We start from the raw sequence: 24,381 nt of genomic DNA on the forward strand, positions 1-24,381 counted from the left end.
TACAAATATGAATGCTGAGCAAATAACAAATAGAGTGACAATAGTCGAGGAAGAAATTCGCGAATGGCCAATCATAGAGTGGTGGTACTATGGTGAGCTTCTAAGTGTAATAATGCCAGAAATACGGAAAGATAAGCAACATGCTCGTTGGAAACTAAAAAAGAAACCGAAAAGATTACGGAACCGGGAGATACGAAAAGCAATCGCCCAACGATAGAAGGCCTCCCGCGAGCACAACCAGAGAAGAAACTACACTTGCCGCTAGGTGAAGTAGCCAGAGGATGAGAAATACACCGGGAGAAGGAAATGTGTTGTTCAAATACTGGTGCAGGCAAAATGAAAAGGTGAACTTGAACGTTGGTTGTCAGAAATACGTGAGAAAAAGAAGGCCACGTCCAGAATTTTTCAAAGAAATCAAAGGAAAGCCGTAAGCTTATTTTACTCAAAATTTTTACTGTTGTATTCACCGTGTGAGCTAATGAAAAATAACAGTATCCAAATCCTTGAAACAAGGAGAAAGAACATGCGTCGATAATTGCTTACCTTGCATATGATTAAAAAAAATGGCACTTGATCCCGCATCCTATGTATAGTTTCTAACCACATGCCGCAAGCGTCAACATCAACCCGGTTCACCAACCCGTTATTTTTCCGACACAATAAATGACTACCCATTGTGACGCTGCGTCTTTTTTCTTTCTTTTTTTGTTGTTCTTTTTACTTGTACCTTTTACCCTATGTTATAAATTTCTGTATTTGATCTGCTTGGATCAGTAACATAATCTACAGAATCAAATAAATAAAAATTTTGCAACGACATAAACTTGTTAGGCAGGAAGTCGGGAACTACAAAATACATCCTAGACGAAGATGGAAACAAACCAGAAGAGGCCGCGGCCTTAACTTAGATCCGAAAAATACCAGCTGAATTTTTCCAATGCAGTGACGAGGTTTCATTTGAGGAAAAAAAGAAGAGTAGGAAAGAGAACCACGCGGGAAAGGAGCTGGTCCTGAGGAATTTCAGCTGGAAGAAATTCTAAGAGAAAATTCTGAAAGAAGAGAAACTAGGACAAAAAAGTAAGAAAGCTCTGTTGAAAGCAGTAGAATAAAACTTAATAGCTAGGTGCGTACCAGACAGTTCGTGACAAAGTAGAATGAATTTATTTATAAAAGAAAAGAGGAGAAAGATACAATTCACTCACAGAGACGCTTGATAATTTCGTCAGTAATATACAGGATAGCAAATCAAGCGATTAAATTAAAGCTGCACACATAGGCAGAGAATAATAAAGTTCTGGGAGAACTTTAGAATGGCTTCAGAATAGGTAGGCGTCTCGATGATAATTTACTTGTCCTTACTCAGACTATTGAAATATCCAGAGTAGAATGGAGACCGTAATATATCGCCTTCATGGACATCAAAGGAGCGTATGACAACGTAGACCGCAACATTCTGTGGAATATTCTAGAAGGGGAAGGCTGGTGGGGCGATTGTATACAGCTTCTGTGAAAGATTTACCTAGAAACTATCGATTGCATTGAATAGGAAAGTATGAGGAGCGAAGAGAAAGCTCACATCAACAAGAGGCTGAAGCAGGGTTGCCCCTTATCGCCACTACTGTTTATGATGGGCATGGTGAGGTTTCAAAGGGTGCTAGAAAGTAATACCGGGTTAATTCTATCAACCAAACAGGCGGGTACCGTAATAGAGCTGGAACTTCCAGGTTTGCCTTATGGGAACGACATTGTGTTGCTAGCAAATAAGCAAAGTGATATACACCATCTGGGTAATATCTGTGGACAGGAAGGCGAGAATTCAGGTCTGAAATTTAGCGTTAAAAATCAGCTGGTATGGTATTCAATGAAAAAAGTGGATGGGGTCAGTTCAGGGCCAGAAATACCTCGGCTAAAATAATATAAATACCTTGTTATATGGATAAACGAAGGCGATATGTATCTGCAAACACGTGTATAAAGCAATAATAGCAAAGGGCAAGAGAAATGCAGCCATAATAAAGCACAGAGCGCTATGGGGATACAATAGGTACTAGGTGCTCCGGGGTATGTGGAATAGTGCAATGCTTCCAAGACTTACATTTGGAAATACCGTTGTTTGGTTTAAATCAGGGGTACAATGTGGACTTGAAGGCAACAAAAGGTCAGTGGAACGGCTTGCAATGGGCGCTCTCGGGAAGACTACAAGGGAAGCTGTGCAGGGTGAAATGGGCTGTACTATTTTTGAAGTGAGGGAAGCTCGCAGTAAAATTGATTATGGAGAACGACTCAGGGATATGGAAGAAAGTAAAGGGCCTGGGGAAGTGTAAATAATTAATTATTCTTCTAGATTTTGAAAAGCGCTTACTGAGGGACGAGCTTGCGTCTGTTGAATTAGCAACTACACGAATGCTCACAGCATTATCTTCTTCAAAGTGAGCTACCTTCAGTCCGGCAATGAAAATAACTGACTCAGTGGACACCGGTCACCGTCCACACGTGAGCACAGTCTTCTACAACTTCAAGTGAGCGAGGAACTAGTACATTCTTCTTAGAGGGTTGACGTATTCCAGGTTCAATTAGCCCACAGCAAAAATCAGCACGGGACCGCAGCGAGGTTCCTGGAATGAAGATTGCCGTCTGCAGAGGAACGCGTTTATAATTCTATGCACACTTCTTTACGATTTCATGCAACGTCGTCAAGTGCTGATGGTCTCACAATGCTGCTGAGCGAAGGTTCACCAGCCCTGCCATCTAATGTTGCTTTAGACTCCCATAAAAAGTAAATAACAGGAATTACGTTCTGCGTGGCGCGTGTAAGTACAGTAAATTCTGTTCGAAATGCCTTTCCGCAACGGTTATCGCAACTGAACATACTGCCAAAGGACGTAGGAGATCACTGCTAACTGCCCGAAACGTGTTGTTTACGCCGTCGAGGCACGCACATTGCTGTTTAACATGGCGATCGGCAGAGGCATTTGAAGAAGTGAGTGTCCCGCGAAGTCACCACTATAGGTCGCACCAGCTGCTTTCCTAGCACCCCGCACCTCCACAAACATACTTACTGATGGAATAGATTCAATTACAACATGATATATGGTTAACGTAGCGCAAGGTACAGAGTGTTCATGCAAGGCCAACAGGCAGCGGCCAGGTCCTCGCGCACACCTCTACTTTTCCTGCATAAGGATGTGTCATGCAGCGTGACAGTATCATAATCTTGTAAAAAAAAGCGGCTAAGCACTGCTCTCTCATAAAAACGTCGTACGCACCCACAAGTTCGGCAATATCAGCCTAAATTACCGGAAATGGCTTATTTCACATTGTCATAGTACTGTTTTATTCTCTCGTTTCGGCACCGGTCAATTTGCTCTACATATGTCTTAAACTAGGCTCACTTGAGACCGAACCGGGGATGGTGCGTTCACATGAGGAATATTATAAGCAGTACGAAACGCAGAGGTAGAGGAAACACGAAGATGCTCGCATTGGGCCCAGGCAGCATCCAGCCCTTTCTTTAAAGTCACCTCGTTTACTATACCGCAAAAAGCGGCATTATATCCGGCCGCACCTGCTCAGTGGTTGAATGTGCACTGTTGCCCAATTTTTCTTCGCCCTATCAGCCTTGGCAATTCCAGTCACATTTGTGCAACATTGGCGGATTTGCCAAACAAATACAGAATAAAATGCATGACGAGAAACTACAAAATAACAGAGACCTCTACTTGTAAAGCTCGTTAATCGTGCTTTTCTTGCTTTAAGTACATCGGATAGGTCGCAATGGCAGCTACCGCCCTTCTACTCCGGCAGTAATGCAGCACGTTAAGTAGACTACGTAACTGTCGCTAAGCGTTTTTAAATTTATTAAAGGTGTTCTTCTAGGGCCTCCGCCCCACCCCCGTTATCGTGGTGTTCAGTGAATGCCGGAGAAGTCAATTTTTGCAATTGATGTTCTGATTTTGTTAAGCTAGGGACTCAGACTGCGGAGCCTCACTATTTGTTAGCGTTTTATGCTGATGTGTATAGAGCGGAGCTGTTGCAAATAGGTTTCACAAACCAATGTGTGATTTGGTAGTTGCCGTAATTACCAGAAAAGGGAGAGGGGCCACGAACAGAGACGTTTTCTTTATAGTTGTTTCATATTGTTCATTATCTACCTGACAGCTCGTGTAGATATTTTGTCATAATGACAATGCTGCTCACGCTGCTTAGGTTTGACTGCACTGTGCTATAATTATCTTGCGAATTTGTCGAACTTACCATCTTCTGGGGTGTAAATGAAGGTGTCCGTCGTTGGTCCAGCAACTAAGTGGAAGGGCACAACTTTCCTGCATATGTAAAATACGATGTCCTTTGCAGAATAACTACACCAATTGCGTATTTACCCTGAATATCCATCACTATATGTCTACACAGTCTCATTGAGTAACGATACATTATAGAACGCTGAGATAGACATTTTATTTAGAAAAAAGGCCGACAGGTTGGCCAGAAAAAGTGCATTTTAGCCTGCTATTCTTTATGTAGCAGCATTTCAATTACGCTTTTAGGAAATATGCACATACACATATGCGGACAAAAGCTCCATAATTGCTGCTTGAACAGGTAGCCTTCACGGAAATTACTGAAATAAAGTTTTTAAAGCAGGATAGCAGCAGAGAGAAAGGTGAAGTCGTAATGCATGTTGAGGAATTTCAATGCACTTTGTACACCTGACATTCAATGTGGTATCATTCACAGCATTGAGAAATGAGGAAGTTTACATATTTAACACCACTTCTGAGTTATGTAAACGAACGCTCGGCTATTTAGTTGAAGTATTTACCTTATAGACTAAGCTTCCTGGACGTGCACGAATGCGGAACGTAGACACATACGGTTAAATGGAAAATACTGAAGGTAATATATATATATATATATATATATATATATATATATATATATATATATATATATATATATATCCATATCATGAGAAGCCAACAAACACTGACACCAAGGACAACATACGGGAAATTCCTTGTGCCTAATAAGTGGAATGAAGAACCGATAAATTAAAGGACATTGAAGTGGATGAAAAAACAACTTGCCGCAGGTGGGAACCGAACCCACAATTTTCGCATATCGCGTGCGATGCTCTACCAATTGAGCTACAGCGGCGGCGTTTGCCCATCCACTTTCTTGGGTATTTATGTGCCCTATAGTAGAACCCTGGGAATGTTAGCCAGCGGCACCACTCACAGACCTTGGCGGCGGACGTGGAACGTCCTTGTTGCCGCAGGCTTTGCGAGAACGTGATCTTTTTGGGTGAAGGCAACTGGTCGATAAACCCACATATGCTACCTGAAGGCATCAATGTTGCCGGATTCGAGACCCTCGTTATGTAATAAAGGAGGAGAAAGAGGGTTAACCGAGGGGCCCGATTTTTATTAGCCATACCATGAGAAGCCGACAAGCACTGACACCAAGGACAACATAGGGGCAATTACTTGTGCATCATAAGTGGAATGAAGAAACGATAAATTAAAGGAAATTGAAGTGGATGGAAAAACAACTAGCCGCCGGTGGGAACCGAACCCACAACCTTCGCATCAGGTAGCCTGTGTGGGTTTATTGACCAGTTGCCGTCACCCAAAAAGATCACGCTCTCGTGACGCCTGCGGCAACAAGGACGTTCCACGTCCGCCGCCAAGGTCTGTGAGTGGTGGCGCTGGCTAACACTCCCAGGGTTCTACTAGTACCCATAAATACCTAAGAAAGCGGTTGGGGAAACAGCGCCGCGGTAGCTCAATTGGTAGAGCATCGCACGCGAAATGCGAAGGTTGTGGGTTCGGTTCCCACCTGCAGCAAGTTGTTTTTTATCCACTTCAATTTCCTTTAATTTATCGTTTCTTCATTCTACTTAATAAGCACAAGTAATTTCCCCTATGTTGTCCTTCGTGTCAGTGTTTGTTGGCTTCTCATGATATGGCTAAATAAAAATCGGGCCCCCTGGTTAACCCCCCTTCTTCTCGTTTATGTATATATATATATATATATATATATATATATAATGTGGTGGTCCTTGGAAAAATGGAGAAAGCAGGAATTCTTTTGGATAAGTGACACTTCGGGAAATTAGCAATGACGCTACTTAACCCGGACAGCCGCAGCCACAACAAATAGTGCGATTGTCTCGTATACGAGTCAATTGACATAGGTCTGTGGTAGCCGAAGATGATGTGGCACGTAAGAGAAAGCTGGTGGTCGAAGTGGAACAGGAGAGGGTCGGTGAGGTAATGCCGTCCGGAGGGTGTCCTGGTGGCATCCTCGACATAAGTCCGCGGAGTAGTCATTGAAACTTGCGGTTTATTAACATGTTGGATTACGAAGTAACATGTCTTTAGCAATATGGAAGAACGCCGTCTTTAGAAACGACGTGCCTTAGTATTGCGTGCCTGGGAGCCATAGGGGGGGGAGGCGACATGTCGTGAAATTGTGTTGAAGGCCATCAAGCAAGGTTCAAGATTTCATATATGCGGACGAAACAGCTTTCGCAAACAACATAAAGCATGATATTATCCATGTGATGGAGGCAAATTTTTCATTTCAGACTGGCCATTACCTTGTCCAACCTGCTCTCAAGTATAGTCGGTAGGTTGCAAAGAACGAAAGGCAGTGTATTGTGCTGTATTGTGAAAGGCAATGTATAGCGGGCCAAAATCGCTGTTTTCAGTGATAAGAAGTAATGATGAGGCTTGCGAGCAACCAGATTACAAGTGAAGAGAAGAAATGATTTCAGAGGCCTTGCAAACAGTTCATAGCATCGTCTACACGGAGCAGAGGGTGAACATCCTTGCGATTGATATTGTACAAGCCATCTTAATCGACGTGAACTAGATTGTGTCGTCTTTATTTTTACGAGGACTACCCGCGGAGACTAAAGAGGGGAAGATGGCTGAATGATGGCTCTCTGCAGCATGTTCTTTTCCTTGTCATTGATTACATCTCATTCAGCCGTGTAGAAGCGGTAGAGGCGCTGCAATAGAGGTGCATGAGACCCAGTGTAGATACAGTACGTTAATGTGGTTGTGTGAACTAACAAACTTGGTTGAGTGTGAAATCAGGCACGGAATAGTTGGGGAAAAATGTAAATCTGTTCAGAGTGCATAGAGTCTAGCTCATTGCCAATAGCGTCCTGAAATGCATGTAATTTTCGGAAGCCGAGTGAAATGGATCAAGGATTTAGTGTGCTGAGTGGCAGGTAGAGCTGCACACCTTGCAGGAAGTTAGAAGCTTTGAGGCATAAGATAAGACGACGTCCAGAGGGTAACTATGATGAAGAGTTTGGAGACGAGGTACATTTCAAGTGCGACTAGAAATGAATTGATGACACCACCACTTTCGACTTGGATGACAGCATAAGGCAATAAAGGGCTACTATACGGCACGAGAACAGGAGCGCAGCATTGCTGACAGAGGCGCAAGGAAAAGGGCACAGGATCAGCATAGCCGGGTGTTATGTCAGTGTCTTAAGCGACAAGTGCTTTATTGGCCGTCTTGCATGGCCTTGTATAAGGCAACTAGAAGCACAATGCGGCGAATATCCCCTCAGCTCGGGTCTAATTCATAACGGCATGATGACGTGAACCAAGATCTAGACCGAGGATGATTTCTTGAGAGCAAAGACGGAGCACAATAAGCTCGATGACGTATGGCACACTCTGAATTAGGGCACTAGCTGTCCGTGGTGCCAAGAGGCTCAATCTATGGGTGCTAACGTTTCGAAGGCATAATCCAGGGGACGTCGCATTAACCATACGAATAGCGCTGCGAAGTTTTCTGTCAATAGCAGAGACAGCGCTAGCAGTTCGCACCAGATCTAGGGTTCTAGTACCCTGAACAAAGACAACAAATAGGATTGTGGCGCAAATGCAAAGACTTTCAATGTTCGAATGTTCAACGACGACGCAGTTCGTGCCTCTTAAACTGTGGCGCCTTGATTTCCGCTTCTGTAGGGCGAGCGCGACACCACAAAGCTGAGATAGAGAAAGTAAGAACTTAGTGAAGGTGAGCAACGCTGGATGAAGGGCTAGGTTTTTGCAAAAAAGGAGTGGCAAGTTCGCTGAGATGGCGCATTGAATCGTCCACTTTTGGGGGCACTCCCTCGAGTGCCACGAATGTTTGCCGGAAGCCGAGATTGTCGGGCACATGCTCCATGTCGCGGATAACTGCAACCACAACAACTGCTGGTGTTGTCTTTCGTGCACCTCAATTCACATAGGCTGCAGCGGCGCGGTAAGGAGGAATCGGTGGTAGTTGAAAATGAAATGGCACGGTCAACACCTCCTTTTTAAGAGGTGGTAGGAAGTATCCTGTAAAAAATCAAAGCAATTTCGTCCGCGTACATTAATGCTTTTGACCTCTGCAGGGCTTCTCGGACATAATTTATATAAAGAGAGAACAATATAGGGCCTAAACTCTGCAGGGCTTTTCGGATATTATTAATATAAAGAGAACGATATAGAGGTTAAAACTGACACCGTGGACGGAGAAGTAATGCCGTCAGGGGGGGTTGATGTGGCGATGTTCTATAGAAAAGTCCGCAGAGTGCTCAGGGCAACCGGCGGCATCAAAAGCATGTTGGATTACAAGCAGAATGGTTAGAGCTGTATGTTTTGCCGGCACCTGCACATGTTCTGGCACCTTTGACAAAGAGGAAGCTGCGCTACCACTCCTTTTGTGGGTGAGGAAAGAGTTCTGGTCAGTGGCAATACTGAACGCTACGATAGAGTTGTTGTGATCGGGCATTGCTTTTGTAACTTGTCAAAACGTGGGCATGGATTGAAAACTTCAGCAGCGGTTTTGGGGCTTTTGCAAGCTACATCAGGCTAGTATCATAATGAATTTCCTGAAATACTTGTTCTCACTGGTCTGTTTCCGTCATCAATGGGTTCACCTGCTTGAATAAATTGACCACGTCTTCCGTATAGCTAACAAGCTTTCGCCCTGCTATTACACCCGGCCATGAAGACGCTGTTCTGCACCAAGTTTGCACAGTGTGTGGCGGCCAACGACTTCCACGAAGCTCCAAATAATTGCGGACTAGGTGGTCATGTCAGCTTTGTGGTAGCGGAACCCAAGATTGGCTTCGCCCGTCGAGCAGACGATTTCATTACAAAGCCTTGTTCCGTCTTTCCACTCATTGCATGCATTCACCCACTTGTACAATGCCAACCAGTGATCGAGGTCTTAGTCATCATTGCCGCTAAAAGTCGGAGCTTCACGCTAATGCATTATGGAGGAAAGTATAATGACCGGATGCTGAAAAGCACCTTCTCCCTCGGCTTGTTAATGCAGTGCGGACGCGATAGGCAACGTACATCTTCGAGGTTCCCGTTTAGGACCCAGGACCTCCATCATACTGATGGGAATTTATTGATGGCTACCATAAGCCAGTGGACGTACTTCAGAGAAAGTGGCGTAATCAAACTAACACAAAGGATCTATCGATGGCGGCGCAGAAGGACGGACTTTGCCTTCTGTGCAAATTCTTTGTCATACAAGTTAAAGAAATTGGCAGAACACCTAGCGCAGAGAGACATCAAGGGATTTCACACTGCATATTCCAGTAATGAGTCAATGCAAGCCACTGTGCATGTTTTGAGAGAAGCAACGGGTTATTCGGGTCTGAAGCCATACGAACAATTCGTGACTAGAATAGACAGTCTTGAGCTTGTTGATTTGTGTCCTACTGTATAGACGTTTCTCCGCAAGAGATAGCTACTGAAAGATTGATGTTATGATGTATTGGAAGTTCTGCGGATGTCGATGAATGAGAGTGATAAACAACGTTGTAATGTGAATTTTTCGTTCTTTGAAATGAACTAAATTTTGCCGATGAAAGCAGACCAATTCACTACGTGAAATCTTTAATATTGATATTCTCGCCAAGTCAATCATGCGTTAGGTGACTTAAGTTGCTGAGGCTGCATCGGTGCCTCGTAAATAATGGCAATATACAGTCTTGTATGATTGAATAACCATACGTCATAGCGATTCGTCGACACATTAAGGAAGTTTCTCATATGATCAGAATTATTCCCTAGGTAAGAAACGCTGAAATTCGTGAAGCAACAATTTATGGCTCGAAGAATGTGGGAAATTTTATATGAAGATTGTAACGCGATGTTCAAAGTCGTAATTTTTATGCTGGGAGCCGGAAACGATGACAATAAAGAGAGCACTTTCTGAGTTCGGGAAGAGCGCATGACAAAGAAACAACAGGCAGCGTATTACAATATGAGCCGAATGGTATTCCTGAATATTAAGCTATATATTCCCTTCTGACCCGCCGTGGTTGCTCAGTAGCTATGGTGTTGGGCTGCTGAGCACGAGGTCGCGGGATCGAATCCCGGCCACGGCGGCCGCATTTCGATGGGGGCGAAATGCGAAAACACCCGTGTGCTTAGATTTAGGTGCACGTTAAAGAACCCCAGGTGGTCAAAATTTCCGGAGTCCTCCACTACGGCGTGCCTCATAATCAGAAAGTGGTTTTGGCACGTAAAACCACAAATAATATTATTATTATTATATTCCCTTCTGGTAAAACCGTTCTTTGCAATATTTTGTGCTAACGCGCCGGTCTTTTAGTTAAATGCTGAGGGTAACCTTCACCGACCAGGCGACGGAGCATGCCACTATTTTTTATGTTTTAATAGCCAGATAATCGGTGCAGTGATTTAGGCGAGTTCTAACGTGCGCTCCGACGGACAAACCTTCGACTTCGCCTGGCTCCTTCGGATGTACATGCCAGTACACGTACGAGACTGAGGCACGTGATGCCAGAATTGATACAAGCCATCATGAAAGCGTTGCCATTACGTTTCGTAAAACGAGTCGTCTTCAATAAGAAACCCCCAAAGCTTTCGCATTCAGCAATGTAGGGAGACCAAAGGGCTTTTGACTTTCCATATGCATGTAAACGGACTCAACTGTGCTCTTTTCTGCAAATTTATAATCAAAACGGTCATTAGTTTTCGTCAGAGTAAAGTGTATGGCCCTAGCTGAGTCGAATGTACCGCCCTAGTGGAATGTGAGGTCGTTTTCCAGTGTACAAAAGGCTCATAAACAAATTCGATACAATGCCGCAACAATTCATTCAGCACTTATTTTGCGTCAGCTGCATAGTTGGGTGCACAGTGAGCCATGTACCTAGGCTAATTACCAAAACTCAATGCGAGCTCACTGAAACGCCTTTTAATATTTATTGTCGCGTTTAATACAACTGCCAGTATTATTCTGCTGGTATCACTGCAGAAGTGAAATACTTTTAGAAATGGAACATGGTGTAGGGATGAAGGGATCCACTATGTGTGTTACGGTATTGTAGCTTGAAGACCGGTAGCCACATTTCGGAAAGCGGCTTTCGGTTCTCAAAAAGAAGATTTGCATTCTTGCAGCATCGTTTAATTAGACCGTGCTTGAAAGATTGTATTGTTAAGAATGGTCTGGTTGATCATAAGCACTGCACACAAACAAACAAAAATTGTACTGCCTGCTAAATGAAACATACGTACGCCTTGGTACCGTGCTGGCCTTTGAATGTAAGTATGAAGGTAGCTTCGTTTTTTTCAGTATTCAATTCTGTTCGCTCAGCGGTCAGGCATTCGAAGACGCCATCGTTGTTAGAGTCTCCAAGCGCCAGAAACTCTGGTATACTTGCAATCAACTGCAAAATGAATAAAACGAGAATTATCGACTTGGCAAAATAGTGAGAAACAACGAACATCCAAGTCACAAGAGAACTCTTAGGAACCAGCTGCAAAGATACGGCGAAAACGAAAGGGACTGCCTGTACTGCATCATGACAAAAATATGTTCTGAGAACTCAGATACCTAGGAGAAACAGTGTGACGGTGCATGTAACCATGTCACCGTAATTGAACAGTCTTCTGAACAGCCTTGACAGATGACTTGGAGGGGCGAAGCTTTAGTAGCTGCAGCAAATGAGGCTTGAGCTCCCATTTTGTCCGTTACAATAAATACTATTCATCGCAGCTGTATCAATGGAAAGCGAAATCCAGACGGAACGAGATTGTCACCGGCACCATAATCGAATAAAAACCCAATGCCAACAAATGATATTCTCACTGAAATCTAAACCAAGAAGGTCAATTCTAAATGTCATGTAAGAGGATGATAGAAGGACAAACCAATGAAGCTATCAGACCAATACCTCAGGTACTCCGACTCTGAGACTATTGCTGCTTCGCAGTTCAAATCGGGTGAGTTACATGCAGTACCGTCGAAATAGCATATTTTTTTACTGCTAAGATGAGTCATCAGAGCTAGGAATCTGGGTAGTTGTATTCGTTTATCAGAACCTCTAAAGAGCCGCTGCTGAACCCGGTGTAATGAGGGCATCATATTTGGTGCCGAACCAATGCTCCTTTTCTCTATTCCGAACAATATGACGGTATCAACTGGGTGATCCTTCTCTTTGTAATATTCAGCTACGCTTACAAGCACAAGGCGAGTCTTATCCCGTGAGCGCCTTTGGTCGTGTGGTCAGTGTTGCCGCTTTTACAATTTTGTCACTGTACTGAGCAACTTTCCTGTATGTTTACAGACAATATTTCCTATTAGATGCCGATCAGTCTTGTAGCGACGGGACAGAAGAATTTGTGACATTCTAGAAAACCCGAAGTCTGAAAAGTTATTTCCAATAAAGCTTCCTCAAACACACTTTCATTATTCAAAAGTGTATTTATTATTGAAAGCGACCATAGTTGTCACTATGGCGCATGACTCTGTGATGCACCATGTTCCACAGCATATTGGCATTCAACGGACTCCCAGTGTGCCCAAAAAAGCGCACGTTCCTGACTTAATTTATTATTTACCAATTCAATTTCAATGCACCTAACCCTCCAAGCACTGCACTTTGCGTAAATAGGTTCCATTGGTAGACATTTGCAGCAATTTCCAAAAAAACATTTAAAAGAATAACCGAAACGTATTGCACTACACTTGATGGTGCAATTTGAGCACCTCATTTTATTAAGACAGTTTAACTGCAGAAAAGGTTGTATGTTAGAGTGGCTGCACTTGTTCACGCGAATATAATGCCTTTTGAAAACAAAAGGCAATGCTATGTGATGCTTTCACACGGCAGACCAGCAGTAGCTGCCCAGTGACGGCGGAATCGCGCTATCCAGTACCAGGCACGGCTGCCACATCTTGATAGGGGCGGAATGCAAAAACACCCGAATTCTGTGCATATGCTCACGTTAAGTAGCGCGAACTCATCAGTATTACTACAATGTTCCTCACTACGGCGTGCCTTCAATTCAGGCCATGGTCTTGGCAAATAAAATACCTGAATTTAGTTTTCATAGGCGGGGTGGAAGCATAGAATTTACTTGTAAAACATGGTGTAATTGTCATCGCATTGCTAAAATGAAGCCATGTGTTAGTCGCAGATTTCAGCACTCTTTTGACGTGAGCAGAGAAATAGCAAATTTACGGGTGTACTATTGCGACTATGCCAATTTGCGTGTAGGAAGGTCAGATTACTAATAATCTTTTGAATCGCGCTCCATTGTAACCTCATTTTCAGAACGTAAATGCCCAAATTGGTTATATAAGTATATTAGTAAAGTAATTGCCCCGTGGAAACTTCAGCTAAACCTACTGTTCATTCCTTAGCCTCCGCACGACCCTTAACAAACGTGAAAGTATCGGCATATTATATAAGTCACATTAGCTAATATTAGCCACATTTGTCACGTATTTTGTGGTTGCGAAACCTCTACGGTCTGTGAAATTCACCAAAATGTTATAGCGACAATTTTAGCGACCTTGCAGGCAAGCTTAACCAGTTTACCGACTGCGTATCTCAATGCAGTGTCACGCTTAAAGAAGCTGGCAACACTGCTTGCCACCCATCAACTTTGTCTAGCGTAACTGCCATGATCTTGTCCAGAGGGGAGTACGTTCGTTCTAAAGAAGTCAGGAGGTGGGGGCAGGGGGGAGCTGGAAGCCTCGAAGAACACAGCAGAAATGAGCACGCGAACACACGAGAGACCACCATTCGAGCCTCAGACTTGTGTATTGCCTTTAACCTGGCAACAGAAGTTCGTATTACTGAACCTCTTTGTCTCACTAGTTTACCTGCTTTTATAACTACAGGCAAGGTAAACCTCTAGCTCTGAATCGCTGTCTGCAGCCAATATGATAATATTTGTCTTAACGTCACAAAACTGGTATTGCAGCAGTTTTCTGTAAGGAACAATTCGTTTGATTTGATAAATGCTAAGCCGGGAACAGGTTTCAGTTTCATTTGGTAGAAAAGTGAAGCACGTACACCCACTATCGTGGATTATCCCGGAATCTGTTGGTCGTTTGGAGGAGAGGCGCGCTATCGCGCGTGTCTGGCAGGTGTGGCATGTCAATAAACGCCAATGCGGTGTGTTTGCGTCTCTTGCCGCATGCAAGGTGCATGCTTTATCAGACTCAAACATAGCTTTATTGCCGCCTAATATTCTAGTAAGTTCGAGTAGTTCTTCCTCTCAACCTAGTATCTTTCGAATTTTTACAAGTAGGGCTGCACTTTTTCAAGATTCCGTCCGGCTCTAATGTTATCCAGGAGTGAGGCGTTCATAATGGTGGTTTGGAGATGAGGGGCTAAACTAGAGATCGCAATCTGTGATTGTTTGAAGCGTAAATATAATATTTGATTAGGTGGTACGTGCTAGATATTTTGTCAGGCAAGGTTCTCGTTAATTATCACTTCATTTAACAATTGCCGTATGGCCACATGTATTATTAAGATATTACCAATGCAAATTTTCTTGTGCAAAATATAGGCTACTTGCAAGACCCAGATTGCGCTTGTGTCAACGTCGCCAACATACGTACGTGCCAGTCGCATGCCTTGGACTACTACCTGAGAAGACGCATACGCCCCGTGAAATCATAACCCTTTTTGGTCTCGTATAACCTAATGTGGGAGATGCAAAACAAATGTGCTCAATACTCATCTACGAAAGGACGCGCGAAATGAACTATAAAATGTTTGGCTGAGGACACTTATTGAAGAAAGAAAAGCCCACTTAAGAAAGTACTGAACCCTGCGTGACTACAAGAGACTTGCCGTACAATCTACGCTATTTCTGTGAGAAGACATCATACTCTTATAACCAAAGCGTTCTACTAGTACCACCAGAACTAACATAGTAACCACGCGTGAAGAGGCTGCAATTTCAGACCACTTTAGTAAGACCTAAAAAAAAAAGCCAGAAATAGAGTTTTGAGCCAAAGCTGACTTCTCCACAGCGCCTTGGGTTTCTCCACAGAACAGAAAAAGATAAAGAAGGCCGCCCTGAACCTGCTTCAAGACTTGCACCTAGACTCATTACGGCATCTTGTTAACAAGACTGATGCAAAATTTCTTGTTGTTTTCGACACTTGCAGAATGCACAACCCTGATTATTCTTTTAGGGCTATTGTGACCGGGTAGTCGTGGCAGTGCAATGTAGGAAAACTTGTACAAAGACCTCTGAACAAGTTGCAGGTAAATCACCCTTTTCTGGTAAGACGTTTCGAAGAGGTTATCATGGCAAATGCTCAAGAACGCGAAATTGCGCTAGCGGCATTTTCAATAGATGTAGAGAATTTAGTCTGTGCCGCGTTATGCTTTCACGTGAACTGTACCTGGAAGGATAGAAGATTTGCGTGAAGCGAACTTTTCGAATTTCGCGGGCCTTACCAGGGAAAATTTTGAGCGCTTTTTGGTTATCTTCATTTTACCGCCATTAATTAGGATGGCCAGTTCTACAAACAACATACAGTCATCTGTATAGGCTTAGCGATATTGCTGTTGTTGCGCGAAAATTTTGATCCACTGATGACAACCTAATATCTGCTAAGTTGGTTGACATGCCGGTAATGTAAGTGTCTAGAGAGGTTGAAGCCTACTTATTTGTTATGTAAAAAAGTTGTGTATGCATTTTTATGATGCAGTGTTAGGCATTTTGGGCCTCTCATCAACTCAACTGTGAGACATAAGCTCACGTATGAATTGCTGACTAACAATTGCATTCAGTTTCTTAACAATAATCTCGGTTTTCCTTTGGTGAGCATTTGCACTGGGCATGCCATCCCATATCGAAGAAAGCTTTGTCGCTCTACAAAAGCGCACACTCAAAATAGATTTGGAGGGGCACCGCGAATACAAGCATCAAAACAGCAATGGGTAAGTCATGTGCGCACGAGTGTGCACGAAGTTTATTAAATCAGAGTGAACGATTACAGTACGCAGGTTTCCCCTTCCTGTTACCATATTCATATGCGAAGCCATCTTGCAGAAAGAAAGAAGAATAAGTTTGGAACCAGCACAAAAAGAAAAGGAAAATTCGGCGGAGGCACTCACGACTGCTTACGTGTGGGAATGCGAAAGCGTGATAGGGCCCTTAGGCAAATGCTTCGTTTTTCGCGCCTGTTTCTTATGCGCTAAAGCTCTCACGGGCATTCTCATTGCGCATTGGTAAGACCAAATAAGAATGCGCCAAACGACTCAACGTGTTCGCTTGCCCGAGTGCCACGGGGCGTATGCATAATGCACGTGTTAGGCATACCTTCAGTCATCCAGAACCATGGAGCAGCCATGTTGTTGGGAAGCGAGTTCATCTTGGTTTCATGCCCACCACAAAAGAAATTTGGTGAATTTTCTTTTCAAACGCATTATTGCTTTCGTATCTTGTCCACAGGAACCTCCTAAAGAAATATGACATCGGTCCGATCATCTTTAAAGCATTTTTTTTTCACGCTCTGCAACGTCGGTCATCTTTTGCGGCATTTTTCGGTCACGCCAACAGATTTTCGCACAATGGGAGATATATTGATTTCGCATTACTATAGATAAGTGACCTTTAAAGTGGTTCCGTACTTGCGCAAGTTGCAGCGCACTCAAAATGTGATGGCGTTAATTCACTTTTCTGTTGCCTGTGCAAGTTTTCGTGTTCATACAATGGCATGAAAACGCTTGAAAGGCCCCTGTGCACCACCAATCATAACACTTGTTTGATTGATTGCAGGCGCAACGTCATCTGTCAGATACTATTGGACAAATGGCACAGCCTTTCGACGATAGAGCTCGTCATAACTGCAGTAACGTACAGAATGGACATGGAAATTATTTAACGTGACGTGGTAACAGGTGCGCATGCAATTCCATGTTTGAAAATTCTAAGTTCATGGAAAAAAAAACGTAAGAAGGAAAGGGAAATAATAGAGGCGTGTAATAGTCGAAAGGAAGGTGAAAAATATGTAGGCGCTCCTTCTCTTGCTTTGTTTGAAACAGAAATTGCATTTTGCAGAAAATATTATGAACGTGCTGATTTGCCTGAAGTATATCTGACTGGCGTCTGCATGCATGTTCTGGGAAAGCTACAGAATTGGCTGGTACGCTTCAATTTGATTTCCACTTGGCAGTCAGTGCTTCTGTGTGGTATTTGTTTCTTCATGTCCTTGTTTTATTCGCGCAGTAAACCTCAATTCTTAATATCAACCAATTAGCCCTTCTCAAGATGTTATTATTCTAATACTCAATGGGAGTCTCGGTTTTCAAGCACTGCTCAAAAGAACTCGTGAGTGTTAGAATAAGCAGCACACTATGTTTCTCGACTAACGGCCAACGCTTTTAGAATGAATCAGCATGTGCGTGGAAAAGAACCACAATATACACTCACCCGACATGCAGACAAATTAGTTAAATTCACAGCTACTTTCTAGATCCCGTAGTAAATACCCGATAATTTTCTCTCAATGCAGTTGGAGAAAAGGGCTCAATGTTTCAGCATGCATCGTTTTCTTCTTACGTCGGGAATGCTTGATCAAGTGTAGGCAAAGTAGCTGACATGCAACGAAACACAAACCGTCGTGTTTGTTTATTGGTTATGGTGTTGGGCTGCTGAGCATGAGGTCGCGGGATTGAATTCCGACCACGACGGCCGCATTTTGATGGGGTCGACATATCCAGCTTTAGTGGACACGTACCAACTAGCGCCCCAAGCGGCCCCGGCACGAAGCTAGCGCGTTTTCAGTGGAACGAGCGGGTTTTTCGCGAATAACAAAAGCTGCAGGTCGATTATCGAAAAAGGCAGGTGACAGACGTGTTCTGGAAGGCAATCCACACGTGCCAAATGCAGTGATCACTCTATGGCACGTAAGAATTCTGTTCCCACAGCAGTTAAAGATTTAGCAACGGAAGCCTATGGCAACGACGAAAATTTCTACTCGATTTTCGAGGTATTAACGGTGCCTGCGATTAGAACGCGACGTCTATCGTAATACCCAGTGCAGCGTATGTAGTCCGGAGACTCGGCTTTCGATTGATGCCTATCTTGACTCTCCACACATGGCGTAACACTGTTCCCAAAAGCGTTTTTTGTAACACTGTCGTGAAAATTCACGTGGTATATATAAAAACGTGAGCGTACCTGTGGGCGAAGCCTCGAAAGCCGTGGCGGAGTGGTAGAATCGCGTGCACTTTTAGTTGGGCATTGCGGTGGCCGCGGTTCGATTCCCGCTTCACCCCCCCCCCTTTTCTATTAAAGCCGCATAAGACCTAGTTTTGTAGTCTCCCACCAGATGGCAGAAACACAAAACTCATGGTTTGCTTTCGGTTCGGGTTTCCAGTGGTTCTCTTGAAATATTATGTTTTCTATTTTTCCTTCCTAAAACATTGCAGTGTCGTGTTCATTTGTTAAGCCATTGCATTTATGAAGATTTTATTCATTGGACATCATAACTAGAAACTTGTGCATAGATTTGTGTTATGCAAAAAAAAAAAACTTTCGTGCTTTGTAGGGTGGAACCCGGGAGAACAAAATGGCTATTGTTCTTGCGTTCTTCTGGAAAGTCCATTTTCTTCGACTTTCACCTGTACTTAATGGCACATACTCCGAGAGAATCAGGTCCACCTGGGCCACAATGCCACCCGGTGGCCAGTGCGATTCCTATGCAACATTCGTGCGGAACGAAGGGTCTGCTAAGCTGAGTCGCTGCCAGAACGTTAATCATTTCTAAAGGTTCATCAAAATAAGAAATACACCAACTAGGAGATGTGCAGCGTGTGGATTCATAGCTACTGTTATTGTGTTCCCTACAGACAAGTGGTAAGAATCCGTAGGTGTGGCCGTAAAAGAACCATTTGGATAAATGTCCCGTGCTGTGTCTGCCCCGGTCGCTCTACAGAGAAGCTAGCTTGGCTAGCCGTCAGTATTTAGGATCAACATATGGCGTCGCTCATTCGGTGCAGTTGCTTTTAATGGGCAGCATTCTTCGGCAAGTACTCCAGCAATTTGGTAGCAAAATCGTGCAAAATCGTGTCTGTAACGCTCAAAACTTGACGCATTTCCCACATGAATACATAGGTCTTTATAAAAAAGGTTGGGGTGGCCAACTTGAGATTGGAAGTGGCATCGGCATAAATTTGGGCGTGATACAGGGATGGACCAAGTTGAATTTGGTAGTGATATGAGAGTGGCCCAACCTAAATTTGGCGTGAAATGGTAATGAGCCAAGCTGAATTTGAGGCTGGTATGGGGGTGGCCCAACCTAAATTTGATGTGATTTAGGGGTGGGTAAGCCTAAGTTTCGGGCAATATGGGGGGTGGGCCAGGCTAGATTTGGGGATGATACGGGGGTGGGAGAACCTAAATATGTGGGGCGGGATATAGGGGTGGTCCATCCGAACCATGGCGGTGATATGGGGCTGGGCGAGGCTGAATCGGGGGTGATAGGGAATGGGCTAACCTAAATGTGGCATTGATTTGCGGTGGGCCATCCTAAATTGGAGGTGATAGAGAGGCGGGCCAGGCTAAGTTTGGGGCTGATATGGGGTGGCCCAATCTAAATTTGGGGGTGACATAGGGACGGGCTAACCTAACCATGGTGGGGTAACGCGCGGCAGTGCCAAGCTGAATTGGGGGGTGATATATGGGCGGACTAACTTAATTGGTGGGTGATTTGCGGTGGGCCATCCTAAATTTTAGGGGATCGAGGGGTGGGCCACCGTTAGTTTGGGGAGGATATGGGGGTGGGCCAACCTCGATTTGCAGGCGGTAATAGGTGGTATTGGAGTGGACCAACCTAAATTTGGGGCTGTTGTGGAGGCGGGCCACTCTGTATTTGGGGGTGATATGGGGTTGGTCCTACCTAAATTCGGGGGCAATCTCGGGGTCGGCCAATCTGAATTTGGGGGCGATATGGGGGGGGGGGGGGCGGGCAACCTAAGTTTTGGGGTGCGCGGACTCGAAATTTGGAGGACGATTTAGGAAAATTCGTGCGTGGACCAACTTTAAAATTAGGGGTGGCCCAATTGAATTTTGGGATTGGGCCAACTTGAAGTTTAAGCTGGGCGAAAAGAAAATCGGGCGTGGTCAACTTTAAATTTGGGGAGTGCCAAATTTAATTTTGGGGGTGGGCCTACCTAATGTTTGGGGTGGGCCAACTGCAATTTGGGGGCCTGTTTACGAATAGTTAGACAACACTAGTGGTGTGTGTGTGTGTGCAAACTTTTATTGTAATGAGGTCCGGAGGCTTGACTTCTCAAGCCAGGCACCTGTGCACCACTAATCATAAAACTCGTTTCACTGAGTGCAGGCGCAATGGCATCTATCGAATACCGCTCAGCTGTGGGAAATATTATATAGGTCAAACGGGACAGTGCTTCAATGAAAGAGCTCGTCAGCAAAGCACCAACCTAAAGAATGGCTATGGGAGTCATTTAGCTGGACACTGTAACAAGTGTCAACGCTACCCCATATTTTAAAAGACAAAATTCATAGGGAAAGGAAATAGTAAGAAGGAAAGGGAAATAGTAGAGGTCTTTCATATAAGAAAAGAAGGCGATAAATGTGTAAGCACTCCGTCTGTTGCCTTGTCGGGAAAAGAAATCACATTTTTGGAAGAAAGATTAAAATGTCAATTTGCAGATGTTTTTGCGACTTATGTGCGCATGCCTATGCTGAAGAAGGTATATGTGTCCGGTAAATTAGAAAAAAACTAACAACTGGCAGTCAGCGCATGTCTGTGGTATTTGTTTGCTTGTGTCCTCATCTTTTTCGCGCTGCTTCACCTCAGTTCTAACCATAACCCTTGTTCACAACGTAACGACTTCACGTAAGATATAAAACGGCATATTGGATTTGTCCGCTTTGAATTGTCTCAAGGATGCTGTTTACAGAACCGCGATATCTGTTCTTGATGCGGAGTTATGCGTTTCAAAACTTCGCGTTTCTGAATTTTCGCACTTTCGAATCTTTGAAAATCTTTTACCAGAATTCAAGCTCTAATTACAAATTCCCCTTTCAATTGTCACTAGAATTTACCTTTCTCTCCCGAATCCAGCAAATTTCACTAAAATCGGCACAGGGGTTATCTCAGAAAAGAGTTTCGGCGTTTTACATCTATTTGAATAGGCCGCGTCGGAGTTGGGCCATAGTTAAAGCTTACTCTTAACGACTTCGTTGTAAAAATGAGGAATAGAAGAAAAAAAGTCTGAGCTGTCAATATCGCCACCCCAGATTTCGTCATGATGGCACCGCCACCATCGGCACGGCTTTCGTTATCTTCCTTCCCACGGCGGCAGCGGATTGTCTTGATGCCAGCGACGCACTAAATCTGTACCATCATTCCGTCATGCATCGCTTCTGCAACCAAGCAAGCTTTCGGCGGCGCACGTTTACTGCCGTATTAACACCAAAACTTTAATATGCTTGCCTTAGAGAAAGCAGCATGAATAAAAATGGAACGCGACTATGTGGCCATGGGGAAGATCAAACGGGGCCATACTATTGATGGCAGCATCACAAAAGGCTAGATGTGGTCAGGTTGATTTTACAGGTTTGGAAGGAATGACTGACGGGCTAGTTGCTTCATTATCACATAAAAAACAGCGCTTAAAGTTATCGCAGTGTGTGTGTGGTTCCTCCTTTGTATTCCGTCGTGAAGTGCTGTTCTTTCTGTGACCTTACAGATGTTCGTTTTCTGTTTTAGTTACGTCTTCCAAGAGTGTTTACGTGCAAAATTTTTGTTCGCATGGCTCTTACAGAAGCATGTTTAGTCGCAATATTTTCGCTCGTCTGCAGAATTTCGAGGACGGGCTCCAAACTGCTCATTTTCTTCAGCCACGTAAGAACCTTTACTTAAAGTTTAATTAACGTAGCTTTGGTAATTCCGCAAACAACCTCCCAACTTACTCCGCATCTAGAGGTTACCAATCTGAACACTCGAATGATAAAAGGATGTTAACATTGTTTGTATTGTTTCAATAGTTTTGTTTTGTGCAGTTAAAAGCAGCCGGCATATTGATGGCGCTGTAAACTTCTTATAAAGTAAGTGTGAAAGCTTGGATAGGTTATCTTGACACAAATCAACTTCATAAGCTTAAGCACATGGCCCAACCTTGCACGTCTGTCTTTACAACTGATTCTCATACATTATGCAAGAAGCACCTCAGAGATATGGTGCATCCCACAAGGTGTGCGAGAACATTGTGCGCGCTCCCGATTAGGTTTCTGAGTGTTGGTGGCATCAGGTTGGGTTTGCTGGCATCATAAGGAATAAAAACAGCTTCCTGGAGGAAAGCATTGGGTACATTTTGAGTACTTGGTAATATATGGATCAGCACGGATATGTACGTTAGAACGAAAGGTACTGAAATATTAAGGTGAGGGTTTCGCTGGATGTATTTTAGGTGTCTAATGATAAGATCTAAAGAAAAAAATGTTGTGATTTTGTGACAATTAATGCTGACATGAAATAAGAGCTCTGACACAGTACCCGTGGTGCAACTGGCCCTTGGACTACAGGGCTACATTGAACCACGATATGCTGGTTTGATAAATACCAGTAATTGGAAAGTGGTTCGGTCTTGAATTTCCTGTATGTAGGCGCCGCTGTGCAGTGTCGGGGGCCCTTTTTAAACCACAAGCTCTATGTTTCAGCTAATACTGAAAGCAACTGTATTCTTTTTCTTAAGGCGGGGGGGGGGGGCGTTTTTAGCGTCTAACCCCAGTTCCAAAGTTCTCAGTTAGCTCAATATGCACCTGCATGGGTTTCTAATATCCAGTATGTTGTCACGGATCCAATAGCGAAAGAGCGTTATCTTATCAGATTGCGTGCGTGAAGCGAATACTGGCGTACATTCTCCATCACATTTGATAACCCGAGATTGCGCTGCAATGTACGATCACTCCAATATGACGTACCGACGCCTTAGTCCATAGATCGGAATCAGAGGAAGCACTTTGCTCTCAGCCATCCTTATGTTTGAGTGTTATTTTCTTTTCCAGCGCAAGCTCATCTTATAATTAGTAACATTCGTGTCGGACTCTTTTGGAAGTGTTTGGTTCTTGACATTACTACAACTTGAGTGTATAGAGGTGCTCCATCTTCATTGAGTGAATACTGGGAAACGGGACTAGGCCTTTCGTTGCGCCTGCGTTTACACATTTACCGCACGAATTTATTTTTCATAACTTGCTTTTTAATTTAGGGGGCTGTAAAGCACAGCAACCTTTTATTAACGGGATGTTTTAATAACACAGAAAATTTAAATGCTTATTAGTGGGCTTTCACCTCATGGTATGGAATTTCAATAAACATATACTTATGATAATTAAAAGCCTATGCGTTTGACAACGTTTCATCTGAGTTCCCCTTTGCAAGGCGATACAGATTTGCAGCTGGTTCGTATCGGGGACCCCCACATATGTCCAACCGCCAAACAAAGGGCTATTCCGAATGTTTCATTTCAGGAAGGCGTGTTACCCTCCTGTCTTTTATTCCCGTTCGCAAACACGCATAAGACGAAATGTCTGCGTGAAGACCGTCGTTAGTGCAAGCAAACGAGCTACCTTAACTCACCTTGCCTATATCACTGTTATTTAGGCTTAGATAAGAAATATACATATTTAATCGACGCATTAAGAATCCAAAAATAGCTGCCCGCGACCAGCGCAGCTAGGTTTCTTTCATTTTGTACTTTGTCGTAGCGGCTAATAGTAGCTCACGAAGCAGAGCACTGAGCGTGGATATGTCAGAGAAGGTGTTCTATATACTGTCTCCTCTCCCACTGAAAATTGTCCGCCGTGCTACTGGCCATTCCTAGAAAATCGTATATGTGACGCCCAGCCATTTGGAACACAGCAACATTGTTTTCCGATGACCGAGTCCAGGTGAGAGACAGGGTGGTTATGGAGATACAGACACGCTATTTTCTGCAGTAACTTATCAATGCATGAATGAATGCCTTCATTTATTGAGAAAAGGAGGAGCAAGCATCAGTGGAAGCACGTCTCAGCAGATTGGGAAAGAAGCGGCGGACAAAGAGGAAAA

The 24,381-nt window shown here is 43.8% G+C and overlaps 1 protein-coding gene across 1 annotated transcript in view; it reads right to left on the reverse strand.

The window, feature by feature from the left end:
• Window positions 1-24,381, reverse strand: part of LOC142584162 (uncharacterized) — a 61,523-nt gene that overhangs the window by 18,687 nt on the left and 18,455 nt on the right. Inside the window, exons 2-3 of the mRNA XM_075694331.1 lie at window positions 11,553-11,704; window positions 4,255-4,322 (exon numbers count right to left, since the gene is read on the reverse strand). Coding sequence (XP_075550446.1) covers window positions 4,255-4,322; window positions 11,553-11,704 — 220 coding nt within the window. The remainder of the gene's footprint in view (window positions 1-4,254; window positions 4,323-11,552; window positions 11,705-24,381) is intronic.

This window comes from Dermacentor variabilis, chromosome 6, assembly GCF_050947875.1.
Source record: "Dermacentor variabilis isolate Ectoservices chromosome 6, ASM5094787v1, whole genome shotgun sequence".
NCBI classification, from domain to species: domain Eukaryota; kingdom Metazoa; phylum Arthropoda; class Arachnida; order Ixodida; family Ixodidae; genus Dermacentor; species Dermacentor variabilis.